Source organism: Aythya fuligula, chromosome 2, assembly GCF_009819795.1.
Source record: "Aythya fuligula isolate bAytFul2 chromosome 2, bAytFul2.pri, whole genome shotgun sequence".
NCBI classification, from domain to species: Eukaryota; Metazoa; Chordata; class Aves; order Anseriformes; family Anatidae; genus Aythya; species Aythya fuligula.
In genome coordinates this window covers 37,154,550-37,181,233 of record NC_045560.1, presented here as the reverse complement: position 1 = coordinate 37,181,233, position 26,684 = coordinate 37,154,550, and the positions used below count along the sequence as shown (strand labels likewise).

The window sequence follows — 26,684 nt, the reverse complement described above, 5'->3', positions numbered from 1 at the left end:
CCATTGCTTTTTGTGATTAAAACCAGAAGTATGAAATTGCAAAATAACCAGACCCCGTGTAATGAACAGAATACATTTATAAAGTTGAGTGTTATTCATATGCTGTAAATGAGAACATTTGGGAAACTTGAATCTTAGCTGAAATTTCGTAGTGAATCAGAAACGTGAGTTATATTCTGCCACGCCAACCATCCTGAGCTCAAGGAGCCCTAGACCAGGTAACTCCTGTGCACCTATAACAACCTTCATCTGTGTGAAGCTGTCAGCAGGTTGGTCCTAAGCAATTTATTCTGTTGCAGCGAAGCTGTTGTAGGCATTATTTTAAAAGAGTGGTGACATGAGCTCTTCCTTCCCGTGGCCCCCAAAGATGGGAATTCACCGCGTCTCTTAATACCCAACCCACTTAATGCACCATTTCAACCTGCCATTCTCTCTGCCTGGATTAATATGGAAGATATGAGAAGGAATGGCTTCTGGAGGAGCTGTGAAGTTCAACTTGTTCTCTCTGCTGACAAATGGAGATTGGAGCAGCCCTGGAAAGATGCTGGCAGTGCCTCCACCTAGCGCGGCACCAACCAAAGCCCTCCTCTGTTCCCCAGCACCGAAGCTTATCCAGCGACTCCGGCAGCAGCCATTTACATAATACACCCACAAACCAGCACTGCTTCAGCAGATTCAGGCTGAAATATTTATTTAGCAACTTGCAGGGCTTCATTATATTCTGATTATACCTTGGGTATATTTTTCAGGGACAGGGCATGTTTGTCTGTACTCATTGCAGAAAGCCGTGGGTTTGGTCATTAAGGGCTGGCTTTTAGCAGTCACCTGATTGTGTTAAGAGTGGTTTTATTTTCATTTCATCTTCAGAGGGATTTTTGGGGGGAGCTCCTCGTCTTCAAGGAGTTAAGCAAGGGCTGTGGTGCTGCTCTGTCCGGTGCCATATGAAAGCAGTTAAAAGCTGGAATTGTTTACTGCCAAAATCCTTGTTAGTCAGCAGGGCACTTACACCAGATTTCTCTGTGGCTTTTAGTGGAAAACATTAAACAGGCGCTCTTGCTTCAGTTAGAGAAATTTTACGTTTTCGGCTCAGTTAGTCACAGAGCTGGCACAAGCGTAACTGCAAAGACTGCCCCCAAAAAGGGCGCCTTTTTCCTTTTTTTTTTTTTTTTTTTTGGTGTGCCAGAGGAAGTTGCACTGCGAGCAGCAGCTCGGCTCTGTGAGTGTGACATGTGAGCATTACGAGGCATTTCAGCCTGCGAGCCTGCAGTCGGTGCTCAGTTGGAGCGCCGCCGCCGTGGCTGCGCGTCGCGCTCCGCTCGGACGGGCAGGCTCGTATAAGCTGGTCATATAATTCAGCCCGTCAGGGGAAAATAAAAAAAAAAAACAACAACAACTGATAAGCAGAACCTTTAACCGAAGAGGAAAATCAGGTTGGCACAGCGACAGCAGTTCGAATAAAGAAGTTGGCTCGGAGAAGATGCACGGAGCCTGATTTTTTTTTCCTTTTTTTTTTTTCCTCCGTTCAATCTGAATGAAGACTATCACGGGAACTGCGTTCACGTGGTGAGCAAAAGACCCACTTGAGTGCTGAGCTGCTTTTTGCAGCAGGAGTCTCGGGCAGCAGTTTGAGCTCCTGCGTGCGGTGGCTGGGTCGTTGTGCTGAAGCCTCCTTCCTCATCCTGACGCCTGCCCTGATGGAGGAGCCACGGCTGCTGCCTGGCGCAGGAAAGACGGACGCTCCTCATCGCTGGTGGCGCTGAGGGAGTAAAAACTGTTCGTGTTCCTGTCATCTGGGGAGCCTGGCTTAAACCGGCGACATTATCCGAGGAGTTGCATTGTCCCCGGGCTCTGACTCATCGCATGTAAATGTACCGCAGCCTCGCCGTACATTGCAGATATTTCCATCGCACGGGGAAGAATTATTCCCCTCTCTCCGCCTTCTGAGCAACTGCTGGGAAGCAGATGCCCTTTTGGGACGGGCTCTTTTCGCCGCCGAGGGATGGAGCCGTAGAAGCGCAGCAGGGTCAGAGCCCACCTGTGTTTTGGGGCAGCGGAGAGCCCGCTGCTGCTGGCCTGGCGGTGCAGGACCGGCTGTAGCCGCGGCCGTCTCCGCCGGGGCGATTGTTCCCCGCTGGTGCTCGGCACAGCGGGGTCGTGGCTCCCGTGACAATGCCAGCCCTGTGTGGGTAGAGGCGTGCGGCTACAGCGGGGCTGTCACGGGGGCAGAGCTGTCAGACGCGAGCGGCCTGGACCGAGGGGTATTGGCAGCCGCTGTTCCGCAGCCCCTCCGTTGCGGTTTCGATGTTTCGCGGCGTTTTATTGAGGAGGAGAACTTCCCGAACGGCTCGGGGGGGGTTCAGCCTGAAAAAATGAAGCGTGGGGGGGGATTGCCATGTCCTTTTTTAATCGGCTGTGCGCCAGCAAGTCGGTGAGTGTGTGTGAGGCAGGTGAGAGCCCCTCCGATGCGCTCCCTGGTGTGACACCTGCAGCCTGCTCCCCGAAACACAGTCGCTGGCGTTTTTTTGTTGGCTTTTGCTTCCCCAAACGGATCGAATGAGTCGGGTCTGTATTGTTGTTTTGGAGGAGGAGGAAGATGATGCTCCCACGTTTATTTCCAAATTGCCTCAGGAAAATGTATCTTTGCGTCCATCGCCCTCTGGAAACGTGCTGGTAAGGCGTGTTGTCTCTTGGCATATTTCTCCTTTATAATGCTCTTGCAAACACCAGGGGAAACTTTCATAAGGTTAATGCGAGCTTGCATGATGTTGAAACGAGATGAGGCAGCAACGCTGACTACACTAAAGAGGGAAAAAGTTGAACCTTCATTGTAGAATGAATATTTGCAGGAGCTTACTCTTTTGCGTGTAACTTTATTTCTGGTGCAGCAATGACAGATCTCGACACTTGCAGAGCAGCAGAGGATTTTTAGAGGGCTTGGTGAATGTGTTTCCCTCGCTCCACTCCTCATTCCTCTGTGGTACATTTATGCCCTACCACTTTAGAAACTGATGTAAGGATTATATTGCAATTATATGCTGTGTTTATTTTGAGAAGTGATACAGTGTACAATGTACATTGAGCAACAGCAGTTATAAGCTAAAACAGAAAAATAGCATAAGCCTTAATCTAAATGTAATTGTTAGATTCAAGCTATCATTTATGCAAAATGGTCAGTGCTGTGGGGACTGGTCTTTTATTTCTTTAAATTATTTTGTTAAGTGACTGACTAAAATCTTGCTGGCATATCTCAGCAGCTTTCCTTACTTACTAAGAAGTCCTGCTATATTTAGTAATAGATGCGTGTGAGTGTGAATTTGTTGCCATACTTATCTGATGCACTTTGCTTTCTCACTCCTTCTAAACAGGTGAAAAATTTCTAGTAAGTTTAGTCACTTGCTATTGCAAAAAGAGAGTTGTTTACTTATATTGTGTAGAATTCATGGTATGTAATAACAGCCCCAATTTTATTATGAGGGGTTCTATTTTCAACTGTTATAAGCTAGTCTTTTTTTAAAAAAAAAATATTTTATATATATATATATGTTTCATTGGTTATTGCAGTGACTTAGAGTGTGTTTGCGTGTCTGAGCTTTTTAAAGTTTGCAATTCTTTCAATTCTAAATATTGCCTCTGGTTTCTTGATTTCACTGCCTGGAATGTTTGATTTTTGTCCTCATTTTGTGTTTGTGGTATCTATCAGAACACCATACATGTATTGCTAAAAACTGGAATGGAGTTATGTTCTTAACATATGTATTTTTTCATTTCAGCCACCATTGGTTCAAGCTATATTTAATGGAGATCCTGATGAAGTTCGAGCACTAATATTTAAGAAAGAAGATGTTAATTTTCAGGTAAAACCAAACTTCATTAGCTTTGATTACAGTCTAATTTTGTTTTTGATACAGCTTTCTGCTCTACTAATCACTTTAAAACTTTGCTAATTCAAGAGCTGTAAATTCTAGAGCTTTTATGTAATAGCCAAAAATAAGGCCTATAGGTACACTTAATGCACTTAATCCTTAAAGAGGAGTGGAGAAATTTGTATTCCTATAGCTTTCTAGACGTATGTTGTTACTAAAGACTTAATTTTATATTTCTTTCAAATGTTAGTTCTGCAGTTTGTAGTTCTGAAGTTTGTATATACAGTTTAATCAGGGCTTTTTAGAAAGTAAGACTAGTTACGGGTGATGTAGAGTTTGATTCTTTTTACATGAAATAGAGCCTAGTTTATATTAGACAATTAAAGAAAATAGTTTGGAGCTTCCAAAGGTAGGCTTAAGAATGGATTTTAGAGAGGGAAGCCTAGTGATTGTATTGACCTGTAAAATAAGAAATATTGCTTATGTGTCCTGTTTGTGGTGCTGTGAACCCAAGCATTGCAGACTTTTAAAAATTGTACTGAAGATAAATTGAGTTTGTTCCAACTTGGGTGAAATTCAAGGATCTGAACAGCATGCGGTTACTGTATTTACTTTCTATTAAAATCCTCATATGCATCTCTGACATTATGCAAGATAATGTTGCATAAGCTTTTTATATCTATTAGGAATTGTTTTGATTATTAAGGCAGACTGACATTAGCCATTTAAGGTGTAGCACTACAGCAATGTGGGCAGTTGTTTCTCCTCCAACTGCATCAGAACAAGAGGGATACGGAAAAGCTAAGGCTAACATCGAGATGCTACTTAGTGGCCAGTGTGAGACCACGATCGTTGTTTAACTTTTGTCCTTAACATATGTAGAGCCAAAAGCAAATATTTAGTTAGGCATGTGTATTTTGACATTTCAAAGCCTTCTGTGGAATTTGTATCTGACCAGTGCCAGCTGCAGCGTTTGGGAGTCCTGCCATTGTTTCGTGGAGCTTGAGTAGGGCCCTGTAAAGAAACTTGCTGTCAAAGTGGAAGTTTTGTTTGATAAGGTTCTGGTTTCCCCCTTCTCCTTTTTCATTAGTTTTGCGTGTTCTTCATCAAAATTCTGTGATGGAGTACATCTTATCAAATGCCATCATCTTCTGTTCAGTCATGAGAGCGCTTGTTCTGTATGTATGTCTTCCCTATCTATTCATATGGATTCTGGTCATGTCGTTGGCATGTTCATTTTTAAAAACCCATTAGTCTGTATTATTTCATTTATATTTCTCTTTGTACAAGTCGGGTTTAGCATTCACAGATGTAGTGCCCATAAACAAAGCAAGGGCTGTATCTTTCTGCTTTTTTAATTATTTATTACAGAAGCCTTTGCTAGATTTCAGTATGCACACACTAGTGGTTTTGTTTAGTTTTTGTTCTGTCTCAACATTTGTCAAACAGGCATTGTCTGTGCATAAATGCAAAATAAGTAGATGTGCTTAAATAGGAAAGCAAGTTATTGTTTCATGCTTCGTCATAAGGGTTACTTTAGACTGCCAGGTAGCTATAGTGAGGAAAAATATTGTAAATAGAATATTCAATAATCTGTTTGTTTGGTTTTTACATGTGTATGCGTGCTAATTCTTGACAACTCTTTGCTATGGATACTTATAGACCCCTTATAGGCCAACTGGATACTTATAGACCATGTACATATCTTAGACTAGTGCCACCCAAGGAACATTTAGCATCTATCCAGAACAAATATGCTATTTTTTTCACAGCCCCCTTCCTCAACATAGGCAGATGCTTATCACACATGACCGCTCCTTTCTAACATGGTAGTAGTCCTTGTCCTACTGCAGTATTTACTGCAAAATTCACATACATCTCTTAAAACACTCCTTGTCAGGACTGACCGAGCATAAAAAACCTCTCAGTCATTCGGTAGAAATGAAGTAAACTGCCCAGTGGACTTTGTGCATTTGCATGTGTGGTGTTTTTCTTGGGTTTTGCATTTGGTGTACGACACTTGACTGGAGGCAATGTATTCCTGCGTGGTCTAGATCCAAACTTTTCCCCTGAGTTGTGTGTTACGAATTGGTGTGGACAGAAGGAAGGGAAAAAAGTGAAGAAAACCAAGTGGCTATGTATGCTTCCTAATAAAGAGAAGGATCGTGATAGACTGTTGTGGGCTCTCTTAGAACCCGGGTATGTGTTGGATTTTTTTCCACTTAGCTATCCAAGTGCTTCGGTACAGTTGTTTGAATTCCAGAGCCGTTCCCTCCAATGCCTCTGCAGTCTTTTCCCCTCCCAATACCAGCTAATTACTTTGCAGTTTGTCTGCTAATAGCTAGGATTCCTTCCTCCCTTCCACGCAGCGGTGGCTTGGGTTATGTAACTGGAGACCGAGTTCAGCAAATAAATTGTGCCCAGAAGCGAGCTGAAGACAGAGCTGCTTGAGGGCTCTGTTGTGGCAGGGACATTCATCTAGGAAAGGTGTTGGTGTCTTGATAAAATAGATATTTTTTTCCTTTCTGTTATCTTCGGGCTTCATTTTCCTTTTTTACTTTTGCCATGTATCATCTTTAACATTAATGACAACTGGCTTAATGCTCTGTTAGGTGGGTCTGTGTGTTTGGCTTCCTAAAGCAAGGCTGTGGTTTGCTCCTACGGTGTTGCCTACAGACCAGGCTCAGGTTGGGCTGTCTTAGAGCATTATTCCTAACGCAGCTGATGCCTTGTCCCATAGGGTTATATTTAGGAAGAATCTGAGACGGGTGGCCTTTCATAGCACGAGTTCCCATGTGCCAATGCTAAGATGATGTACTGATAGCAACCTTTTGCAGGAAGAAAAGACAGCTTTTTCAGGAAGAAGGTTGTTCTCTGTTCGTGTCACAGTTACCAGCTCTCTTGAGTCAGTCTGAGTCTAGATTTAGAAAGTATGTATTGTATTCAACCCTGCAGCTGTAATGTTTTGGGAAGAAAGAGCAAATTGAGCATGTTCTTTACCTGCTTAAACTGTGGTTCAAAAAGGCTTGCCTTCTTGGTGTGTACAATTTTTTTAGACAAAACTGATCTGTGGGAAGTTTGATCAATGATATTTTTGGAAGGTGCAATCTCTGAGGCTCCAATTATGGGAAAAATGGAGGAAAAGGGATTGCTTTTCCCTCCCCTTCCCCAAGAGCTGGAGAAGCTGTGGCTGCTTGTTTCATGAATCAGGCTTAAGTCACTCACATCACATATGTCGAGCCTGATAGAGTTTCTGTTATCCATATTGTGAGAGAGAGAAAGAGCACACACACACACACATATATCTGTACTTATTACTGTTTCTCCCTTGTGCCATCCTGAGCTTTTGAGACTTGGCAGGAAGGAGAATGTTGTGTGATAACTGAATCCGGTTAGTGTCAGTAAGAACTCTTTATTAGTTCATGGAGAGCATCAACATTTCAACATTTCCTGCTCTTGCTGATTAGAATAGCATGAATACTTTGAATTTTGTCCACTTTTCAGCAGTTAATTCTAGCTAACTAAATGATTTCAGCATTGCCTTTTATCAGTCAGAAGTTGGCTTTTTCTTTTCTTTTTTTTTTTTTTTTTAATTTGGAAGTCCATCACTGTCGGTAAACTTGTACCACTTCATTTGTAACCCAAACCTTTTATGATGTATGATGAGGTTCATGGATAATGAAAATGGAATAATTCATCTCAGCTATCTGTTACCAGTATGATTTTGTTAAGGGAACAGCAGCTCACTCTCAGAGGCTGTACATCTTCCTATTGAAATGATTGTTCCAAATCAGAACAGTTTTTCCTCCTTCTCCTAGACCTCTCAGGATAGGATTTCCCACTATGAAAAGGGATCCTTCAGGTAACCCTATATTCAGGCTTTATAACCCGATTGCACTTGATCTTAGCTGAGGGAATAAACATCTGATCCTCTCTGGAAGCAGTGTCAGTGTGCCCCTTGCTCTTTTCACGCTGAAGCCAAGCAAGTGCTGCATTTGGAGGAATCCCAGAATCACACAGATGTCTCTCAATTTTCAGGAGTGCTCCCTGCTCCTATTTAAAATAGTGATTGACACATGTGATTAGTGACTTAAACATGAAACACCTGTGTCTTGCTGCTCAATATGCTTTGTGAGATTATAATAGATTTAAGCCATGAAGCTGATTTCTGTGTGAGCTGTTGTTTTTTCTCCAACAGAAGATGTAAGACTGGAAAATGAAATCCCCTGTGCTGACTGTAGCAATCGGGGTATCCAGGTGCTTTCTGTTCTACATGGTTGGCCATCTAGCACAGCTCTGAATTTAACAGCACTTTTCTACAGCAAGTAACCACAAAAATTATAAATTAAAGCTACTATTTTGGAAAATACCAACAACAACAATGAAAAAAAAAAACAAACAACAACAAAGACATACAACTGAGCAGTTTTTCCCCCCATGTATTACATAGCAATAAAGCATTGGCCGTAAATCCCAAGTTTTGTTCCTGGGGCTGGCAAGGCAATTGATCCAGCAGCACCACCACCGTGCCAGGTAGGAAGAGGAGAGCCAAGTGCTAAGCGAGAGCTAAGTGGATCTGCCTTTGTTATTCAGAGCTGCAGGGCTGCTGCGTGGACAGTGCTGCGGTACAGGTGTGGGCTCCATTCCCAGCCCTGCCAAGTGTGGGTTTGCATAACTTCTCGTTGGTGTTATTTGCATTTCAGGAAAATGTTGCTGAGTTTCCCCCTAGGGTAAGATATGACGACTTCCTTGATTTCCTCTTTGGTTTTGGTTTTTAATTTATTTTACCCTGCATGTCATTGCATATGCTGACGGAGAAAGAAAATTGTCTCGTTAGTCTGGTTGCAAGGGTAGTACTGCTCACGCAGCATTGAGCACCAGGAGAATTAGAGGTTGCAGAAAATACCAGTTACCTGAGCAATTTTGGAATAAATAATGAAAATTAAAGCACAATTAAAAAAAAAAAAAAAATACTTTGACATGATGCTGGTGTTGGTCAAAGTCCTAAAGGAGGTTAAATAGAAAAAATAGGTGATGGTTTCCTCGTTTTCATCTTTATACTGATCTCATGGGCTAGATTCTGGAGTAACTATTTCTTCTCTGGGGTTATCAGTGTGGTGTAGAAGAGGGAAGCCTGAATTGACTAGCTGAAGCATGGAACATACTATGAAATTCAGTGGAATTTGGTGTTCTGATCATGCAGATAAATTGTGTACTGATTTTGGATCTAAAAATTATTTTTGTGGGAAACGAAACTACTTTACACTGTAATTCAGCAATTATTTTGAAGTACCTCTAAATGTATAGAACCCTGCGTAGGCCTTGCTTAAAATCAGATAAACAAAATGTCATAATATGTAACGAGGGAAAAGTAATCTTTAGGAATTTTTAATGTTTTTTATGTTTCTGTTCATTATCTTTCTGTAGCCATTTATTTTACCAAAGTAAATGAATAATAAACGGATTTTTTCTGGTTTAAAAAAAAAGCATGCATGCAGCTACAGTTGTAAATTTTAATTTGACACCTCTATACCTCTTAATCTCTTTTGGCATTAATTGCTTTGCATAAATTCTTTCAGTTATCCCTTTTGTTCTCAGTACCTTTTGTAACCTAAGTCCCATTAGGGTAAGAATTTGCCATTTAGACATCTGGAAGACATTGATTAGAGCAGGCTAGCACATGGCACCCTGCAAACAGTGGCAGTTCCTCTGCAATACCGTGTTTCTTGCTTGGGGGTGTCTGGGAAGCCATCAGGAGGCTGTGGAAATGGGTCCGAAAGCAGTGGGGAGCACTGACTGCTTTGCACAGAAATTTGCATGAATCAGATAAAAGCAGTAGGGAGACAGGTGTGTGCAATCCCTGCTCCTTTCCAGTTCAGGGATCCTCTGGGCATTGATCAGAATAAAGTTTTGTCATATTTGTGATGTTTTGTTGCTTGCATGCGTGCAGTTCAATCATTTTTTCAGGCCAATTCATCCTGTAGTTGCTGTTGTTACAAGGTAAAAGCTTCTGGCACTCGGAATAAAGCCACCATGGGGCCTTCCTATCTAAACTGATGAGAAGAAATAGTAAAGCCTAGCATAATGTAGCAAAGGCTAAGCAGGAATGGTGTACCATTTTTGACTCTTCAAGCAGTGTTTTTGAAGAGATGAGAGAGCATGCCTTTACCAACCAGCCTATTTGTCTCAAGCATGCATCAGACGCAGTGCTGGAACTGTTTTGTCAAATTCGTGCACGCGATACAGACTGTTTGCATGAAGGGCTTTTTTGCTGGCAGCTGCGGTTGGCAACAAAAACTTGCACTAACGTATTTGGTGCTGTGAGGCAGCATCTCATTGTATTCCCTGGCAGCACAGACTGTGCAGGCAGCTCTCTGACTTCTGGTTTGCTGACTTGAATGTCAGGGAAGAATTAACAAAGCATCGAGGAAAAAAAAACAACATGTTTTGAAGAACACTTCTTTTTTTTTTTTGAGTTCCTATCTTAATAGTTCAGAGTATGAACTCGCTCTTTCGTTATGGAATGGAAAAATCCCAGATATTATGGATATTTGTTGAGTTCTCATCGCTTAACAATATGATGAGAATGTATAATGAGTTATAACTGAGTTTGGCAGTAGTTATTTTAATTAATTTTCATCCTTTGAATTGTTTAGCAGTGACTGGATGCAAGTTTTCATACAAATAAAAGTATATTGAAATGTATATTGAAAAGACAGATGTGTGTTTGTATATGTATACATCTATATAAGTTATACAAGTTATATATAAAATATGTGTGTACAACAAGAAGTTGTTTTTCTAGTGGCACTAAACATACAGTGAACTGAGAGTGAGAGCAGGCCTTTGAAATCCCTGTAGAAGGTCAGAGAGGAAATGTTTCTGTGTAAGCAAATACTAATAATGAAAATTGAAACAAAATAATACTAATGAGGAAAAATCCTCCAATTAAAACATGCTATTTAGAAACATCGAGCTTGATTCAGTGCAGCAATTCTTGCCTCACTGTCTCTATTCAGAGCCCAATATCAGATGCTGTAGCAGAGAATCTGAAAAATCTTGTATTGGGCAAATGTGGGCCACTGAGACCTTGCAGAGAGCAGCAGGTGAAGTCAGGGTTGGAATAAATCATAAAACAAACAGAGTATGCCTTGAGACACTTCCATGGCTAACTGTTCATTGAGTGATTTTTGTTACCCATCTTACTAACAGAAGATACAGCCATCGTCTTCAGAAGAGATTTCTAATGAGAATTGAGAGAGCTTTTCCAATTAGTTGGAGGCATTTTAAGCAGTTGATGGCTGTATTTAATTTGGGATGTTTTTACTTTGCAAGGGGTATATGCAAACATACTTTTCTTATACTACTTTCTACCATATGTATAATCTCAGAGATTCATGGTAGCACTCATCTTCTCAATCTTGTTTGCCCTTGGACTTCCAATAAAATACAGCCATAAAACAAGAGCAAGATGTGTTTCTCCATAAACTTTAGCTTGGACTCCCCTCCAGAGTGCATTTCAATGTACCGTATTGCCTTCTGATGCTAGATACTCTCTGCAATAAACTTTCTTAATGTTTCCACCACAAACAGGAACCCTCATTTCCTGTGTGACCAGCCTGATGAGTCATGAGACTCCTGCTTTATGAAGCATTCACTTAATTGAAATTTCCTTACATACGAAGAAATGGTAGGAAAATTCTGTGAAGAATCCTCTTTATTGAGAGTGTCTGTGGTCCTCTGCAGACAGGAGCAGGTTCTGCCTGCTCGGAGGTGGCAGGCATGCATCAGTACATAACATGGCCCTGAAGTAGTTCCCTTGCAAGAAGATCTCAGGTTTGTCTCTTAGAATGGCATTATGAGCACAGGTAAATGGGTGAGATTTTCTAATTAAAAAGATACAAAGCTAGCTTATGACATTTCTTGCCACTGAACATGGCAGAGTTCAGTGAGTTGTTTTTTTTTTAAGGGAGTAGATAGAGTTTAGCACTACCATGTGGGAATATTCGGGGGTTATTTTAGTAAAGAGTTAAGTTCTTCATAACAAGAATATTCATGTGAAGGGTCTGAAGGGGATAAGAAGAAACTTTGCTACAGGGAAGCTTTCCCTATAGGAAAGTTTCTTCTACTTCTTAAAGGAACTGCTAAGAAGCTCTTTGTTTCATGGATCTGAAGCATGGGTTAGAGACCTCATTCTTCTGAGTGTTGTGGAAACTTGCGGCAAGTTGTGTCTGTATCCTGCTAAGAGTATCCACCAGCTGCTCAAAGATTTAACTTTGCAATATAGTAGTTATTTACTGTTACTTAACTTTATTACAGTTGTAGGTTTCCTGTTCGTTAGTGTGGAATGTTTTTCAGGCCTGTCATCTGTAATGAATAATCAGATCGCTTATTTCCTTTCAGTGTGGCTTAGAGAGTGAATCATGTTTTTCAGCCTCAATATAAAGTGCGTCCACATGGTGTTGAGTTCCTCTTCTGCAGAAACGGATTTACAATGTTTATAATACAAACCTGCCTAATTAGGCATCTTCCTTCAGAATCAGAACCCTTGAGGACAGAACCTCACAAATCCAAAGAGAAATAAACCTTTGCTTTATGTTGGCAGCGCTGTTTTTAGTCTATGCAAAGGAGATTTTCAAAAGAATTGAATTATCACTTTTATTGGAGGAATATAAACAAACCTCCAGCAGAGTTACAGGATGATCTGACTAACGCCAACAGATCGCTGCTTGGCACGGTGTGTTCTGTGGACAGTAGCTCTCAGAAGGTACTGCTGCATAGGTTAGGACTTCTTAAATTAAAAATATGTTTATAAATAAAAATAAATATTCTTTAGAGACTTAGTAAGAATTAATAAGAGAATTAATGTTAGTATGGTGTACTAGTCACACTAATATATTCTGCTTCTCATCAGGTCTAGTAAGCTTGCCTAGCAGTATGCTAATGTGGTTGTAATGTTTGCTAAACTGGGCAAACAAGCTTCGATATCTACATGGCACTGCTGCTACCCTATTGGTCGTGCACTCTATTTGTTTTACAGTAATTGGGGATTTGACAGACAAGTTTTGTTCTGGTCATTGTTATTCTTTTAACATTGAGAAATTGGCATCGATTTAGAGAGCCATGAATAATTAGATCAAATTCAAATGTGTTTCAAGAATTCTGTGTTCGAATCTCTACTGCGATTCTCATTAGTGATAATGATTTTATAGATAATGTTTAATTTGTCACAGTACTTTTAGTGAGTGTAACCTTACTGAAGTTTGTAGCCTTCAGAGGGTGTTTGAAGTTTTGCATTTCCTGCTGCTTTTACAAAACAAACTTACAGCAAGGTCTTGAATAGTTGCAGCTTACTGGGGTTACTCCTGGAACTCGCTGTGCCTGTCATGCACAGGGCTGGTATGTGAGAACAGAACATCCCCGCTCAAAGAGCAGAGAGAAGAAAAAAACTCTGTGGACTTAATGCGTATTAACATCCAACATCGACACAGTCCTTAAAGAATGCGCTGCTGGTAACAGCAAGAGAGGACTTGAATTTACTGATTATTTATAGTAACTTTCCAGGAGAAAACTCTGTATATAAATATATGCAGAGTACCTTTGAACAAAAACAATTTTCTCGGCCCTGTAAGTGGTTAAAGCTGCCTCACATATTGGTGGAATATCTAATGAACCATCAGTAATCAGTCCCTTACATCTGCTCCAGCAAAGGTTGGATGTATGTCAAAAACTTGAAGGAGAAAGTGTCGTTTTCTTGCTGCACGTAGCGGGGAGGCCTATCCCAGAAATGCCTGGGGAGAGGAGGGCTCCTGTGGGGCTGTCAGGAGGCAGCCAGGCCTGGGGAGCCTCACACTGGTGTCAGGTTGGAGGGCAAGTGAACTGTATGTTCCCTTTGCAATGAGGCCCTGAGTTCACATATGGGGTCTGTCTGTTCTTTTTTCAGTGTTTAATAAAGCCCTATCTGATTACAATCCTTCCTGATCATGAATTTCATCCCCTTTGAGGGATGGGCAACCAACAGCTTCTCTGCGCAGCCTCACCGCCCTCAGTGAACAGTTTCTTCCTCATGTCTAACGCAAAACTACCCCCTCTTATCTTAAAGCTGTTACCCCTTGTCCTATCACTACACCCCCTGACAGAGTCCCTCCCCAGCTTTCCTGTAGGCCCCTTCAGGCACTGGGAGGCTGCTGTGAGGTCTCCACAGAGCCTGCTCTTCTCCAGGCTGAGCAACCCCAACTCCCTCAGCCTGTCTTCATAGCAGAGGTGTGCAAGCCCTTCTGATCACCCTCCTGGCCCTGTCCTGGCCTAACTTACTCTGAGAAGAGGTATTAATGGTGAACATGCAACCTGAAAATCACATTTTATTTTTTTTTTGTCACCAAGACAATGAGGTTAGTGAGGTAAAGACCTGACATGTACCGTCAGAGGTGAAGACCATCAGGCATGTACAGGGTTGTCATGCTAACGTTGGCCTTTGCAATGAAAAAGGCAGAAAACCCAGCTTTTCTGAACAAAAGTGTCATTGGCCTGGACATAATGTGGTGGATTTAAACTGGGATGGAGATGTGCATACCTTACCTAGTGTGGTGTGATCTTTCCCTGGAGCATAAACAGAGACTGTATTGTACTGTTTTCTCTCTTGGCATATTTTCTTATTTGTGTCCTCAAATATTACAGATAGATTACAGGGTGAGACGAGGCATTCACTATCCCTTACTCAGCCTGCTGTACGAGCACAGGCTCTGTTACATAATGTGCTTCACAAAGACTGTGTTCTCTCATGAAGGAAATTCCCTCTCTTTCACATACTGCTTTATTTTTTTCAAAACCAGTTTGAGTTATTTAGTGTATTTTTCTTACCAGCAACTACAGTCCAATTAAAAACTGGTAGTTTTTTTCCACTACACATTCCATGTAGATGTTTACAAATAATATATTTGGCATTTGGGAAGGGGAAAACTAAGGAAAAATATTCTGTCATGAGATTTTCATTAAAAAAAAATATATATACTTTTTTAAAGGATAGTTTTGAATGCTTTAAAAGTTTGTGTTTTTGGGGGGGGGTGTTTTTTAATTTCAATGTTTTATTATTTTTTTTTTATTTTTTCATAATCTAATATTTTAGGAAATAGTCTTGGCCCTAAGAGTTGCTCTGTTTTAATTCCTGATTTAATCCCAAATGTCTCAGTTGTACCATAAGATCAAGTTCACCTTAGCAAAGGGGAGAGAATAGCTCTTTATTCATTCCATGTATTGAGGAAGAATTTACTGGCAGTTTTTAGTGTTGAACGGAACCGAATTCTTGATGGTATAAACTCAAAGTGAAAGGTTTTGTGAAGGGCTCACAAAACCTGCTCAAAGCTCTTTATTTGATACCCAAATGGATGGTTGACTTCACTCACAACAAATTCTAGCTTTTATAATTTGGGCAAAAGAAGTTATGTGTACAATATTGTAGAATAATAGGTTCAGCTTTTCCTATGAGCTGTGCTTGTGCCACAAGTGAGTTTGAAAACCTAAGTAGCAAAAATTACAGAAATGACAGGAGCATTACAAAACCTGCATGGAACATGCAGGTGAAAGCATATGAGAAGTTGCATATTTCCAAAAAGCACACTGACTTAGTGTTTTCAAAACACAAAAATTATGGAGAGGCATTTTTGTGATGAATTGCTCATAAGTGGAAAGATACAGAGATGTTTGTTGTTTTCAAAATGTGTCTCCTGAAATACTTGAATATAAGTCAGTATTTTTACTTTAATAAATAAAGATGTTTAACAGAAAACTCCTAAGCCCTTCTGTCCTCATGTGTTGCTATTGATAATTTTTGACTTTTAGGAGTAATAGATTTTTTTGTTCTTTTTTAAAATTTCCTTTTGTCATTGGTAGACAGGAATAAGCCAAGTGAAAAAGAAATGCTGTAGTCCACAAAGTTTATGCTGTTTTCTTAATAACATTTTTTGTGAAGATTAATTAAAAAACTTCAAAAAGACCTTGAAAACAAGGCATGTTCATAAGCTGAATCTCAGTTTTTAAATGTCTTAACCACATTAAACTTTTTTTTTTTTTTGGAGTTTATTTAAAAAAGAATTTTTTACTCTTGTTTTCTGACTGAGTTTAGCTGGCCGTGGTGTCCTGCTATCATAATCATAGATCAGGTTGAATCTTAATAGCTGTTATTTATGCAAGATGTGACTCACTTTTTTATGTGTGTTACCTTTGATTTCACTGCTGTAGAGTCACATTTGAACCGTTTTGTATCATCAGATCAATTTAATGCTTCTGATGTAAAGCATGTAGCATTTGAAGAGTAAGTTTTTTGAAAAGATGTCCAAAATACTGTTACTTAACAATATTGTTTTGAACTTAAGAGCTCACTGGATCTGAGCTATCTTACGCTTTTAAAAAAAAAAATAAAAATGAATTTTTAATAAGAGCTGGTTGAATATAAATGAATGTTCCAGTATAACGTATATGAGTGCTTGAATGTTTTTTTCTTCACAAACTTAGTTTTAATGATTCCTACCAGATTATTCTTACTGTGCAGATGCTTTGGAAAGGAACCAAACTTTGAATGCACATTTTCGTTTATCAGATTTTGTGAATGAATTGTGTATAATGGTTTGGTGAGGATAGTTTTTTTTGATTAGATTTATTATTTGAGTGGAATAAAATAATCCTCAGCTGAATGGGAAGTAAATTATTTTTCATGCATTTTTAGTGCTGCTCTGTCAACTTGTGCTTCAAATTCAGATCCAGAATTTTCATTAAAAAATGCCTGGGGGCATTAGGTTAAATGAGGATTTATCTGGGATCGCAGAGTATGTCCGGACAGCAGAGCCATGCACCATGAATTCTTTTCCCCCATCTCCCATTTGTCTTTGTATCCTTGTGATGTGGAGTGGGGTGCAGAAGGCAGCGTAGTTCTTGTAGATAAAGGTAAAACCCAAATGTCTGACCAACAATTTTTCTTTAAGATTCCAGTTACATTCCAGGTTTTGTGGTAGGGAAGAAACGTGATTGCCTGGTCTGTTCCAGTAGCCAGAAAAGAAAGGGGACGGCCATTCTGATACAAAGTGCGTTGCAGCTGGTTGCTGTTGTTATAGTCTCTAGAAGTAGTGAGTTTAGGGTGCCTTTATACTTTTTTCTGTGAAACTCAACACATCAGGCACTTTAGCGTCTCAGGGAAGGAGGTTTCCTGCCCAATGTCCATCTGTTCTGCTCATCTCTGATCTGAGAGATGAGGCCTAGTGCATGTCCACCAGAGCGCACATCACGGCACCCTCCTCATGGCCTGCTGGTGCTGGCACACCAGCCTCGTGTCACACCTTTGGGACTCTGGAAATGCCCAACTCTGCCTGTGCTCTATGAGGAGACCTCCCTGAAGAAAGTACTGGTACCTGCTGCCACCAGCCTCTGCTGCCCAGGCATGGGTCAGGCCATTTCCAGAGCTACCTACCTAAATGTTGTTTTCCTCGTGGAGGAAGTGTGGTGGATGCAGCTAAAATATTTCTATAGCCAAAATTCTTAGAGGTTATCACTTCCATTAGTGACTGAATCAGAATAGATTGGGTCAATTTCTACAACTTCTAATGCTGCTCAGTGTAGGTTTGTCCCTTTTTCACCCACTTGGCCAGGCGCAAGGTAAACCTTCATCCTGCTTCTGAAGTTTGCCCACCTACAAAACCCAAGCAGCTCTTTGGATTATCCATTAACAGTTGCTGAGTTACTGATTTTGGTTAGGAAAACAAATTTTGGAGAGTTAATGCCTCCCTGGCAATTATGAACCTAATAGTTTTTTCTTCCAACAGTCTAAAAGTACGTGCATGCCAATTACTTTGTGTGTCACTGTAAATCCATTAAAAATTATCTGTTTAGGTAATTTTTTCTTGTTCAGAACATTGTGAGCTTATGCTCTTGAGGAACATGTGTTCATAGGGTGAAACTTGCATGTTTTTATAAACTCCTGATCTTTCCTAAAATTGTAGTTTTGTGATCTTTTTCCAGGTTGCTTTGTAGTTCTCTTCTGTCTTAATTTGTTTTGTTTTTTTCCTACTGTATAATTACCACCGCCATCTAATTTTTTTTGGGACTCCCCAAGCAACAGTGGCAAACACAAGATAAATGTTTTAGTGGTTTACTCCACGGTGAGCCAGTTTTTGATTGTTATCTAGAACCAAGTCAAAGAGCATGCGTTATTAAATTGGTATTGAAGATCTTAACTAGGAAGAACACCGTGTTTTGACAGCTTACAACTGAAGCAATCCTCCTTGCTGGTACTGAAGACATTTATTTTCCCCTACAAAATAAGGTCTCTAGAGCAACTGATTATTGCTAATGTAATGAACAGAAGGGTAAAGATTCCTCTTCAATTTTTGTGATTGCTTAGAAGTCAAGATTTGCTCTGTCCTAAGAGATGGCATAAAGAGGATATGTCCTGAAATGTACTGCTAAATGATAAAGCCTGAGGAGAGCAAAATTAGTATTGGGCTTTCAGAAATGTACCTTTTGAATGTAATACAAGTGTTTATGAAAATAGTACCATGAGCTAATTGTTCAAACAATTAATGGAGTTTGAGTGGCAAATCTAGTCTTTTCACACTATGATGGTATCTGTCATCTGGCTTCAAACAATACTTCAAGGTTAGCTACGTAATGCATATGATTCTTGTGGCTAACAGTATGCTTTCGCCCTGTTTTTAAGCATGCAGAAGGCAGACCTTTATTGTAGCTTGTTAGGTATTCTCACTGTATTGAAGCTACATTTTAAGTTTGAAGTATGAGGAGAAAATACAGTTCTGCTTCTAAAAATGCTGTTGGCCAAAATCAGTCAGAAAGCTATTTTTTATGACAATGTCGACTTTTGTATTCTAACTGCAATATCAGTGTCAGAATAATTTAAGGAATGGTATTTTGAAAACAGAGTTAAGAAATACTGAGAAAATCCAAAGAAATAGCAGACAAATTCCTCTCCCTACCCTGAATGTAAATTAAGTTACTCGTTACAGATTTGTAAGTTTCGAAAACCTAATACTTTATCTTTTTCTTCTATTTTCAGTTGACAATATTTGTCAGCTGACTGATTTCCAAGTTCTAGTGAGTTATTTGTTATTAAGGTAGCACTTTGTTGTCGGACATGCTTCCAAAGACTTAGTGGCCCCAATTACAAATTTATGCACTTAAACTAAAATCTGCGTAGTTGAAAGTTTGAACATAAGAGCCAAATATAGGGTGTTCTTTTTTGGGTGGAGGAACAAAAGATTATTTAGAATAGACTTATTCTGCCTTATAAAATGATAATCTAAAAGGTGTATTTGCCAAAATTTGCAAATAAAAACTGATGTCCTAGTGAATCTCGAGTGTAGCACTGGTGACTTGGCACTGGGAGAGACCCCCCTGGTACTTGACACTATCAAAGAATTGCAGATATTTTGTACCTGTGTTCTTGGGAGTTCCTGTTGGTCATTTGCTGAGATACAACCCACACAGGGATAAATTGTATCTCAAATGATACTTCTTTAAAACAGCAACAACTAACAAATATATTTAAATGCTGCTTATTTAATTTAGCCTTTAGATTTGTCCATTGTTTTGCTCCCTTAAGTACCTATTGAAACAGCCAAAGTCTAACATTTTACATGACACAAAGGAGGCATTACCCTTGTTCCAGGTTTGCTGAAGACGAGGGGAGTTATAAAGAAGTTCTTAACACTGCAGATCTTGTCATTTTATCCCAGATTTGGTTTTAATGAGGTCATTTTAGGAGTTTCTCATGCTGTAATCCATATAGAAACTCCTGTGTCGATAAAATGTGTGAGAACCTTGGGACGTAGAAGGAAGTACTACAAATGGAATGATTATATGCTTTTGTGTGATTTAATCCAAAGGTGCATTAAAATACGATAATGGGAGAGTCTAGTGACATAGAATCATCATTCTGAACGTTGATTCCTTAAGGAGATTTTTTTACTGCTTTTTAGTTTGACAGTATTGACCAATATCTGTAATTAAAGTTTGGAGGGAAGGAATATAGAACCACAGAACCATTACAGTTGGAAAAGGCCTCCAAGATCATCCGGTCCAACCACCCCCCTGCCACCACTGTCACCCACTAACCCATGTCCCCAAGCACCACATCCAGCCTCTCCTTGAACACCCCCAGGAACGGTGACTCCACCACCTCCCTGGGCAACCCGTCCCAGTGCCTGGCTGCTCTTTCTGAGCAGAAATGTCTCCTCATTTCCTACCTGAACCTCCCCTGGCACAACTTGAGGCCATTCCCTCTAGTCCTATCACTAGCTATTTGCAAGAAGAAGCTGACCCCCAGCTCCCCACCCCTTCCTTTCAGGTACCTGCAGAGAGCAATGAGGTCTCCCCTGAGCCTCCTCTTCTCCAGACCAAACACCCCCAGCTCCCTCAGCCGCCCCTCACAGGCCTTGTGCTCCAGGCCCTGCACCAGCCTCATAGCCCTGCTCTGGGCACACTCCAGGGCCTCAATGTCCTTCTCGTAGGGAGGGGCCCAAAACTGAACACAGCACTAGAGGTGAAGCCTCACCAAAGCTGCGTACAGGCAGACAATCACCTCCCTGGTCCTGCTGGATACCCTATTCCTGATACAAGCCAGGATGCTGTTGGCCTTCTTGGCCACCTGGGCATGCTACTGGCTCATGTTCAGGTGAGTGTCAACCAACAACCAATTAAAATATAAATTTATAGTTTCTACTGTAGGACAGGAACTTTTATGTACAGAACTCCTTTCTTGAAGTTTTTGTTTTAGAGTCTTAGATTGAAACAGAAGCAACAGTAGGGCAGTTATGGGCTGTTGTTCACATCAGTATGATGTGTCAGTGCTGCAAATGCCTGCTCACAAAGTTGCTTCTTAAAACTAAAATCTTGATTAGTTTTATTTACTGTAAAGCTCTCAAAGGTTTTCCTTTTATATTTGCTGAAGAAAGTTGTTCATCAAATGATTAGTCTTTTAAAATAAAAAGTAGTTGATCTGTAGAGCAGTATTTTAATAGCATACAAAAAACCACACTTTTCTTTAATTTTATCCCGAATTCATTTATTAAAATTCACTTCAAGTGGAACAAAACTAGAATTTCCTTTTTAAAGGAAGCTGGCTTGTGCATGCTAACGAAAGCTTGCTGAAGGCAGATTTTCTGATTTTGTAAGAGGGTCTAAAAATCAGGTCTTTACTAAAATAAAAACTTTCCCACACAGAAATTAATTAAAAAAAAAAAAAAAGAGAGAGAGAAAAAGTCACAGCTGTGAAACTGGATGAAAAGTCAGGGCTTCTGCCAAAGCAAGCTCAGCCCGCAGAATACTTGCAGTTGCCCCAGACCCTGCCTGGGTTTGGGGATAGTTGCAATACCAGGCACTGGAGCTGGCCCAGGAGATAACAAGCTGGGAGCACCCCAGCAGAACTGGGAGTCGGGTTTTGAGTGTTTTCAAACAGTGCTGCCACAGAGCAGAAAACCCGAAATATTTGCATGACTGGAAACACATAGCTCGGAAACATGGGAGCGCTGGAGTAAAAACATATCTGAGCTGTTTTCATGTTTGTGCCTTGGCAGCTTCAGAATTTTCAACTCTTCCCATTAGTAGAGGTGGGATTTGAGGGAAAGGTGTCTGGAATTTATCAGAAATTCAGATCATTGGTGTATATTTGGGATTTAATGGTTGGCATTTCTCTAAACAAAAACATCTCCTTTCTCTCCCATTTTATGCAAGTCAGACTGGTTACTTTTATGACTTCTGTCACTAAGATGTTGAAAACAAAAAAAAAAGAGGCAACCTCACACAAATATGGTGAAAATTTTGATAATAAGTTTTGTGAGGTGTATGTGGCTTTTCTTGACAGAAAGAATATTTCTCAATGGAATACCTTCTACAGAAGGATATATTCATGACCCATCTTACTTTCTCTATTTCTACAATGAAGTTGCAGACAGTAAAATACTGTACCCATTTTTGGGTTGAAAGGTCTGCATTTCTTAAACTGTGGGCCATATTTCTTAAGCAGTGGGTAATTTGATAATTTAGCGTTATCAAACAGCTTAAATGAGGTTGCAAATTATTGGATAGCTGTGCTAGCTTAACATCTGCAGATGGGAGGAACAAAGACTGCTTTTAATTGCTGGCCACTGTTTCGTTAATTTTTCCCTTGTGTTTCCTATCTTTTTTTTTTTTTTTAATCTCTCTAGATGAGAGATGTCTTTTTTTTTTTTTTTTTTTGTCATAAATTTGTAACCTGCAGTTGAGACATCCTGGCATGACGTGGTGTTAATGATAAATAAGTAGTATTGATTCTGCACTCAGGGTCAGGAGTGTACTGCTCTGTTTTCAATTACTTGTGTGTAATTCAGAAATTGTAGTTAGGGAGCATTGATAATATGGTGAATGTGTCATCTGGACTTTTTTTGAGCAGGACAAAATGGTGAATAGATAGTTTAGGAGGAATTTTCTTCTTGCATGCTGCTAGTCCTGTTAACCCTCAAGTAGGAATTCAGTGATTAAGGTGATTTTGGCAAGGGAGAGGAAGTTTCTTCACAAAAATATCATTTGAAATGTGCATTAAATTTACCATAGTTGTCAACAACAGTTGAATTAATAGCAACATCTTGCTGCTTGTCATCTTGGGACTCCCTTGTCCTCACAGTGTACTTGATGCTCTACTAGAAAGATCTGGAAATCTAGACAGGGCTTTAGCCAAGATGCTTGTGGTGATTGGTTTCTTTTCTAGTTTTTCAGCAGCCTTACCCCAAAGAGTAAATTAGATCATTCTTGTTCATTTCTGTCATTCAGTAAGACCTGAAAGTGATCTTATTTTTTTGTTTTAACTATAAGCTGGTAAAGGGAAATTGACACCAATGCTGAAAAGTTTGAGAAATATTTTGTTCCAGTCTTTCATAAGTGAATGTTATCTCCATCAACAAACACTGTGCATGCCTAAATTCTCTCGCTTACTTGTGCCTTCAGAAGGACATGAGATCAGCCTGAACTAAACAGCAGTGCTGAGTAAATGATCTGCATCTCTACCTCCTCTTTGCTCGCCTGCAGTAAACAAAACAGCTGAAATTTCAGTATTTCTGCCTCTGCTCACTCCCATTTCTTTTCTATTTTGAGAATAACTGCTGAAATTAACCTTAAACTGTCCAAAGAAAGTGTTTCTCACTAATTGTTCCACATGGAGTTGAAGCATCTTTTTTCTAAACTGTGTAGGACAGTCTCAAGTTCATGTTTCTGGAGACAAGTGAATGGTGACTTCGAACTGATGGGTTTATCTTCAGGTGCAATGAGTATCTGTCAGTCTGTCTGTCAGGAGAACATGCTAGCTGACTGTAGGTGTAACAAACAGAGCTCCTTAGGGAGGAGTGTGCTTGTCTCAGCAAATGTGGCTAACATCTTTAGAGTAACTATGTTTTCTAAAATACAGAATGTACAGTATTTGGAAGATGCACTTTAATGCAGTGTTTTTTTCATTACTCATGCAGAATGCTAAAACATACTTTTTTGTTTTAAATAAAACCTTTTTTCCCCCCTCTTACCACAGGATAATGAGAAAAGGACCCCTTTACATGCTGCTGCCTATCTGGGAGATGCAGAAATTATTGAACTACTTATTTTATCTGGTATGTTCCGTTCCTGTTAATGGAAAAAAAAATTACCTCTATGCACATCCAAAGAAATATTTATGTACATCTTAGTTTATGTAGTTTTTATTGAGATATTTAATGTGCTAGAAACTAAAGAAACTTGTATTGAAATTTTGGTTTCCACTCTTATCAGTGTTACAATACCGTGTAGTTGTGCTTTAAAGTATTTTTGGTAGAAAGATATCTCAGTTTTATCTCTTTTTATTTGTAGCTTGATCAGCTTTAGGTAGATCAATGCTAGTTTAAAGAAGTAATAATGTATATGTTATAGGTAGATGTTAGCAGCATTGTTTTGGTCTTAAATTGGCCTTCAGAAAGGCCAAATGCATTGAAGTTGAATGCAAAAGATGGAATCCAAAGTTGGTGACAATGTTATTATTCTTAATGATCTTTTGCTGTTGGCTTACATGCACAGAATGCAGATAGGATCAGCTGGGATTTTAAAAATTGTTTGTCTTATTTTCTATTTATTTGTACTAAGACAAAGTGCAAGTTCTCTGAGACAGTTCATTTTAGTCTTTAAAAAAAAAAAAAAGGAGGGTGGGGAGAGAACCAAGAAACCAAACCAAAACCTGAAAGCAGAAATTCATTATTGAGGTACTGAATTGATTATCTTTGATCTTGGATGAACGTACCCATCAGATGACTTGAGGTTAAATTCATGATATGGAACTGCTTTAAGGTTAGATAGTGGGATGAAAATACACAATACAGGTACACAATACCTGTGCAAAGGTGGGTATTTTCCCCCACTCAGTGCAACCTTTAACAGCACATTTTCCTTTAAGGAAATGTCAATGTAAAGATAGAGAAGTCACTTCCAGATTTTTAATTGAAATTGCCAGGCATAATTTAATTTGTTTATGATTTACCAAAATATAATATTTTCAGTTTATATTACATGTAATTATATATATGATTATAATTAATTATAATCATATGTACATTATGTACATCTATGTGTATTTACCATGGAAATATTCCATAATGAATTTTTTTTAGACCATGTGAGAAAAAAATTGCCCAGAAAATTTCGACTGTGTTGCTGAGAAGGTGGGTCAGAAAAGCATGCTGTTTGTCCCTGTCCAGAGGAGAGGGGAAAAAAAAAGTTCTGGTGACTCCTAAGAATATGGAGTGACCCTTTTCTTCTGAAAAGGGATCGGGGATTTGGCAAAGATTTCTTTTTGTTTGGGTTTTCACAGTAATGGGAAAAAAAAAGCCAAATTACAAACTCTGTGAAGTTGTAGTCAGCTGCTTCTGGGACTGAAGCTTCCGACTGGCTTGGGTGAACTGAGTCCAGTTCCCAGAACTGTGACTGAAAAGAAAATCCCTCTCTCCTTCTCTCAGGCAAAGGGCTAATGAAAGGAGAGACATCCTTATTCAGATACTAATGCAGCAAGACCCCAATTGGTCGTAGAAGAAAGGTTAGTCATGCTATTTGGGCACATAGCCTGGGAATAAGTGTAAGAAAAATTGGAGAACAAAGGAGGGAAGTGAAGAACTAAGAGTTAGGACTGTGCGCCTAGTCCCAAGTTGAACTGTTGCATGGACGAGAGGATGCAGGGGGCTGCTGTGTCTGGAGATTGTTCAGGAAGACTGGGAGACATTAATATGTCTCAGATGAACTGTAGTTAATAAAAATCACGATTTACTTAAAGCAAAATATTACAAAGCAACATCTTAAATAGCTGTAGAGTCATAAGCTTTGAACGCTGTGGAATGTCTCTGTAATATCAGCCTAACCTGGCTGTGCTTCTGCATTATGCTGTGGACTTGAATTACGTGTTTAGGGCTTTCTGTAGAAGCACTGCCTCATGAATTGCACAAGGAGGGGCTGCTCTGGGAATGGGTCAGGGTGGTACAGTGAAGGAGACACACACAACAGTTGTTGCTGCATTTGTAAGTGAATGAAGAGGGGCATTAATTGCAGGATGAGAGAGTGATGTCTGCATGTCAAGGCTGCTCAGTAGGAAAGGCGCTGTGCTTGGGCTTTGATCTATATATTTCCCATTTGCAATCTGGGATCTTAGGCAAGCAAGTCTTAAACCAGACTCTTTTTAAAAAGTAGTCGCTAATTTAGTCTTCTTCAGTTCTGAATGCGGGATTTGAGATCTTGTAGGTTGTGGAGTGTGAGTGCTTACAGCTGGATCTGAAGAACTGCACCAGCTACTTCTCTGAGATATTGGGTCTAGGTCCCTCAGTGCACAAGCCAAGATTTTTCTTCTGGCTTCCATCTCCTAATTGGAACTTAATTGGAACCACTTAACAGATCTTATTCTCTCCATTTCCTAAAGATACAGAAAATTAATCTGTTGTGATTCAGCTGGAGATCAAATCTGCCTTTGGGGACAGATTTAGGTTACATTTTGTTGTAATACATGAATGTTAAGGAGCAAATAAAGTACATCTGTTACCACAGCAAAGTTTGAAGAAAGTTTGCCATGTTGCAAGGCCTCTTTTTGAACAAAGAATAGGTAGTTAAATAATACCTCTGAATAGCAATCTCCTTTGTGCAGTAAATTTGGATGTAAACATTGTGTGGCTCATAATTGACCCATTGTAATACATTTGCACAGGGGATTGAATTAATTAAGCATTGTGGGCTGCTTTCATCCAGGCATTTCTCACCATGCAAGAGCTTGGCTTTGCAACTCATAACGTCTTCTGATGTAGTTTTACTGGTATGTTTAGGAACCATTTTGAAGCTATACTGCTAAGCAAGCTATCCTCAACTTTTTCATTCTTCCTTCCAATTGATCATCAAAATTGCTGAAGTCAATATTAATCTTTCCACTACTCAGTGGCTCTTATCTGACTCGTTCATCCTCTATTCTTAGTTAAAGCACGCATTGTACATTACCTAGACATAGATTTTTAAAATTTGATTGGAGTTTACTTTGTATCTCTCTCAGTGGGTCCACATTGCTTTCAAGTAGGTATTTTGGATCATAAATTGCTGTTACAATATCTTAGTATCACTTTACTGTAGACTTAAGCAACCCACATTGTGTTTTTGAAGACAGAACTCATTGAGCCTATTTGCAGACTTCTAGGAAGTAAGCCTTCAGTCTTACAAGCATATTCATTTTGGTTTTGAATTCTTGAGTGAGTTATTTTCCCACCAGCCTTCAGGGTTGCTCGGTGATCTTTCCTCTTGTAGGTT

The 26,684-nt window shown here is 39.7% G+C and overlaps 1 protein-coding gene across 2 annotated transcripts in view; it reads left to right on the top strand.

Moving 5' to 3' along the window:
* ANKRD28 (ankyrin repeat domain 28) overlaps positions 1-26,684 on the top strand; it is a 114,496-nt gene that overhangs the window by 37,194 nt on the left and 50,618 nt on the right. Inside the window, exons 1-3 of one of the 2 annotated variants that reach the window (XM_032181481.1) lie at positions 1,534-2,670; positions 3,771-3,854; positions 23,419-23,497. In XM_032181481.1, the coding sequence (XP_032037372.1) occupies positions 2,554-2,670; positions 3,771-3,854; positions 23,419-23,497 (280 nt within the window). In that variant the 5' untranslated portion in view covers positions 1,534-2,553. Of the gene's footprint in view, positions 1-1,533; positions 2,671-3,770; positions 3,855-23,418; positions 23,498-26,684 lie in introns of those variants that run through there. The other variant, XM_032181482.1, reaches the window with a different exon arrangement.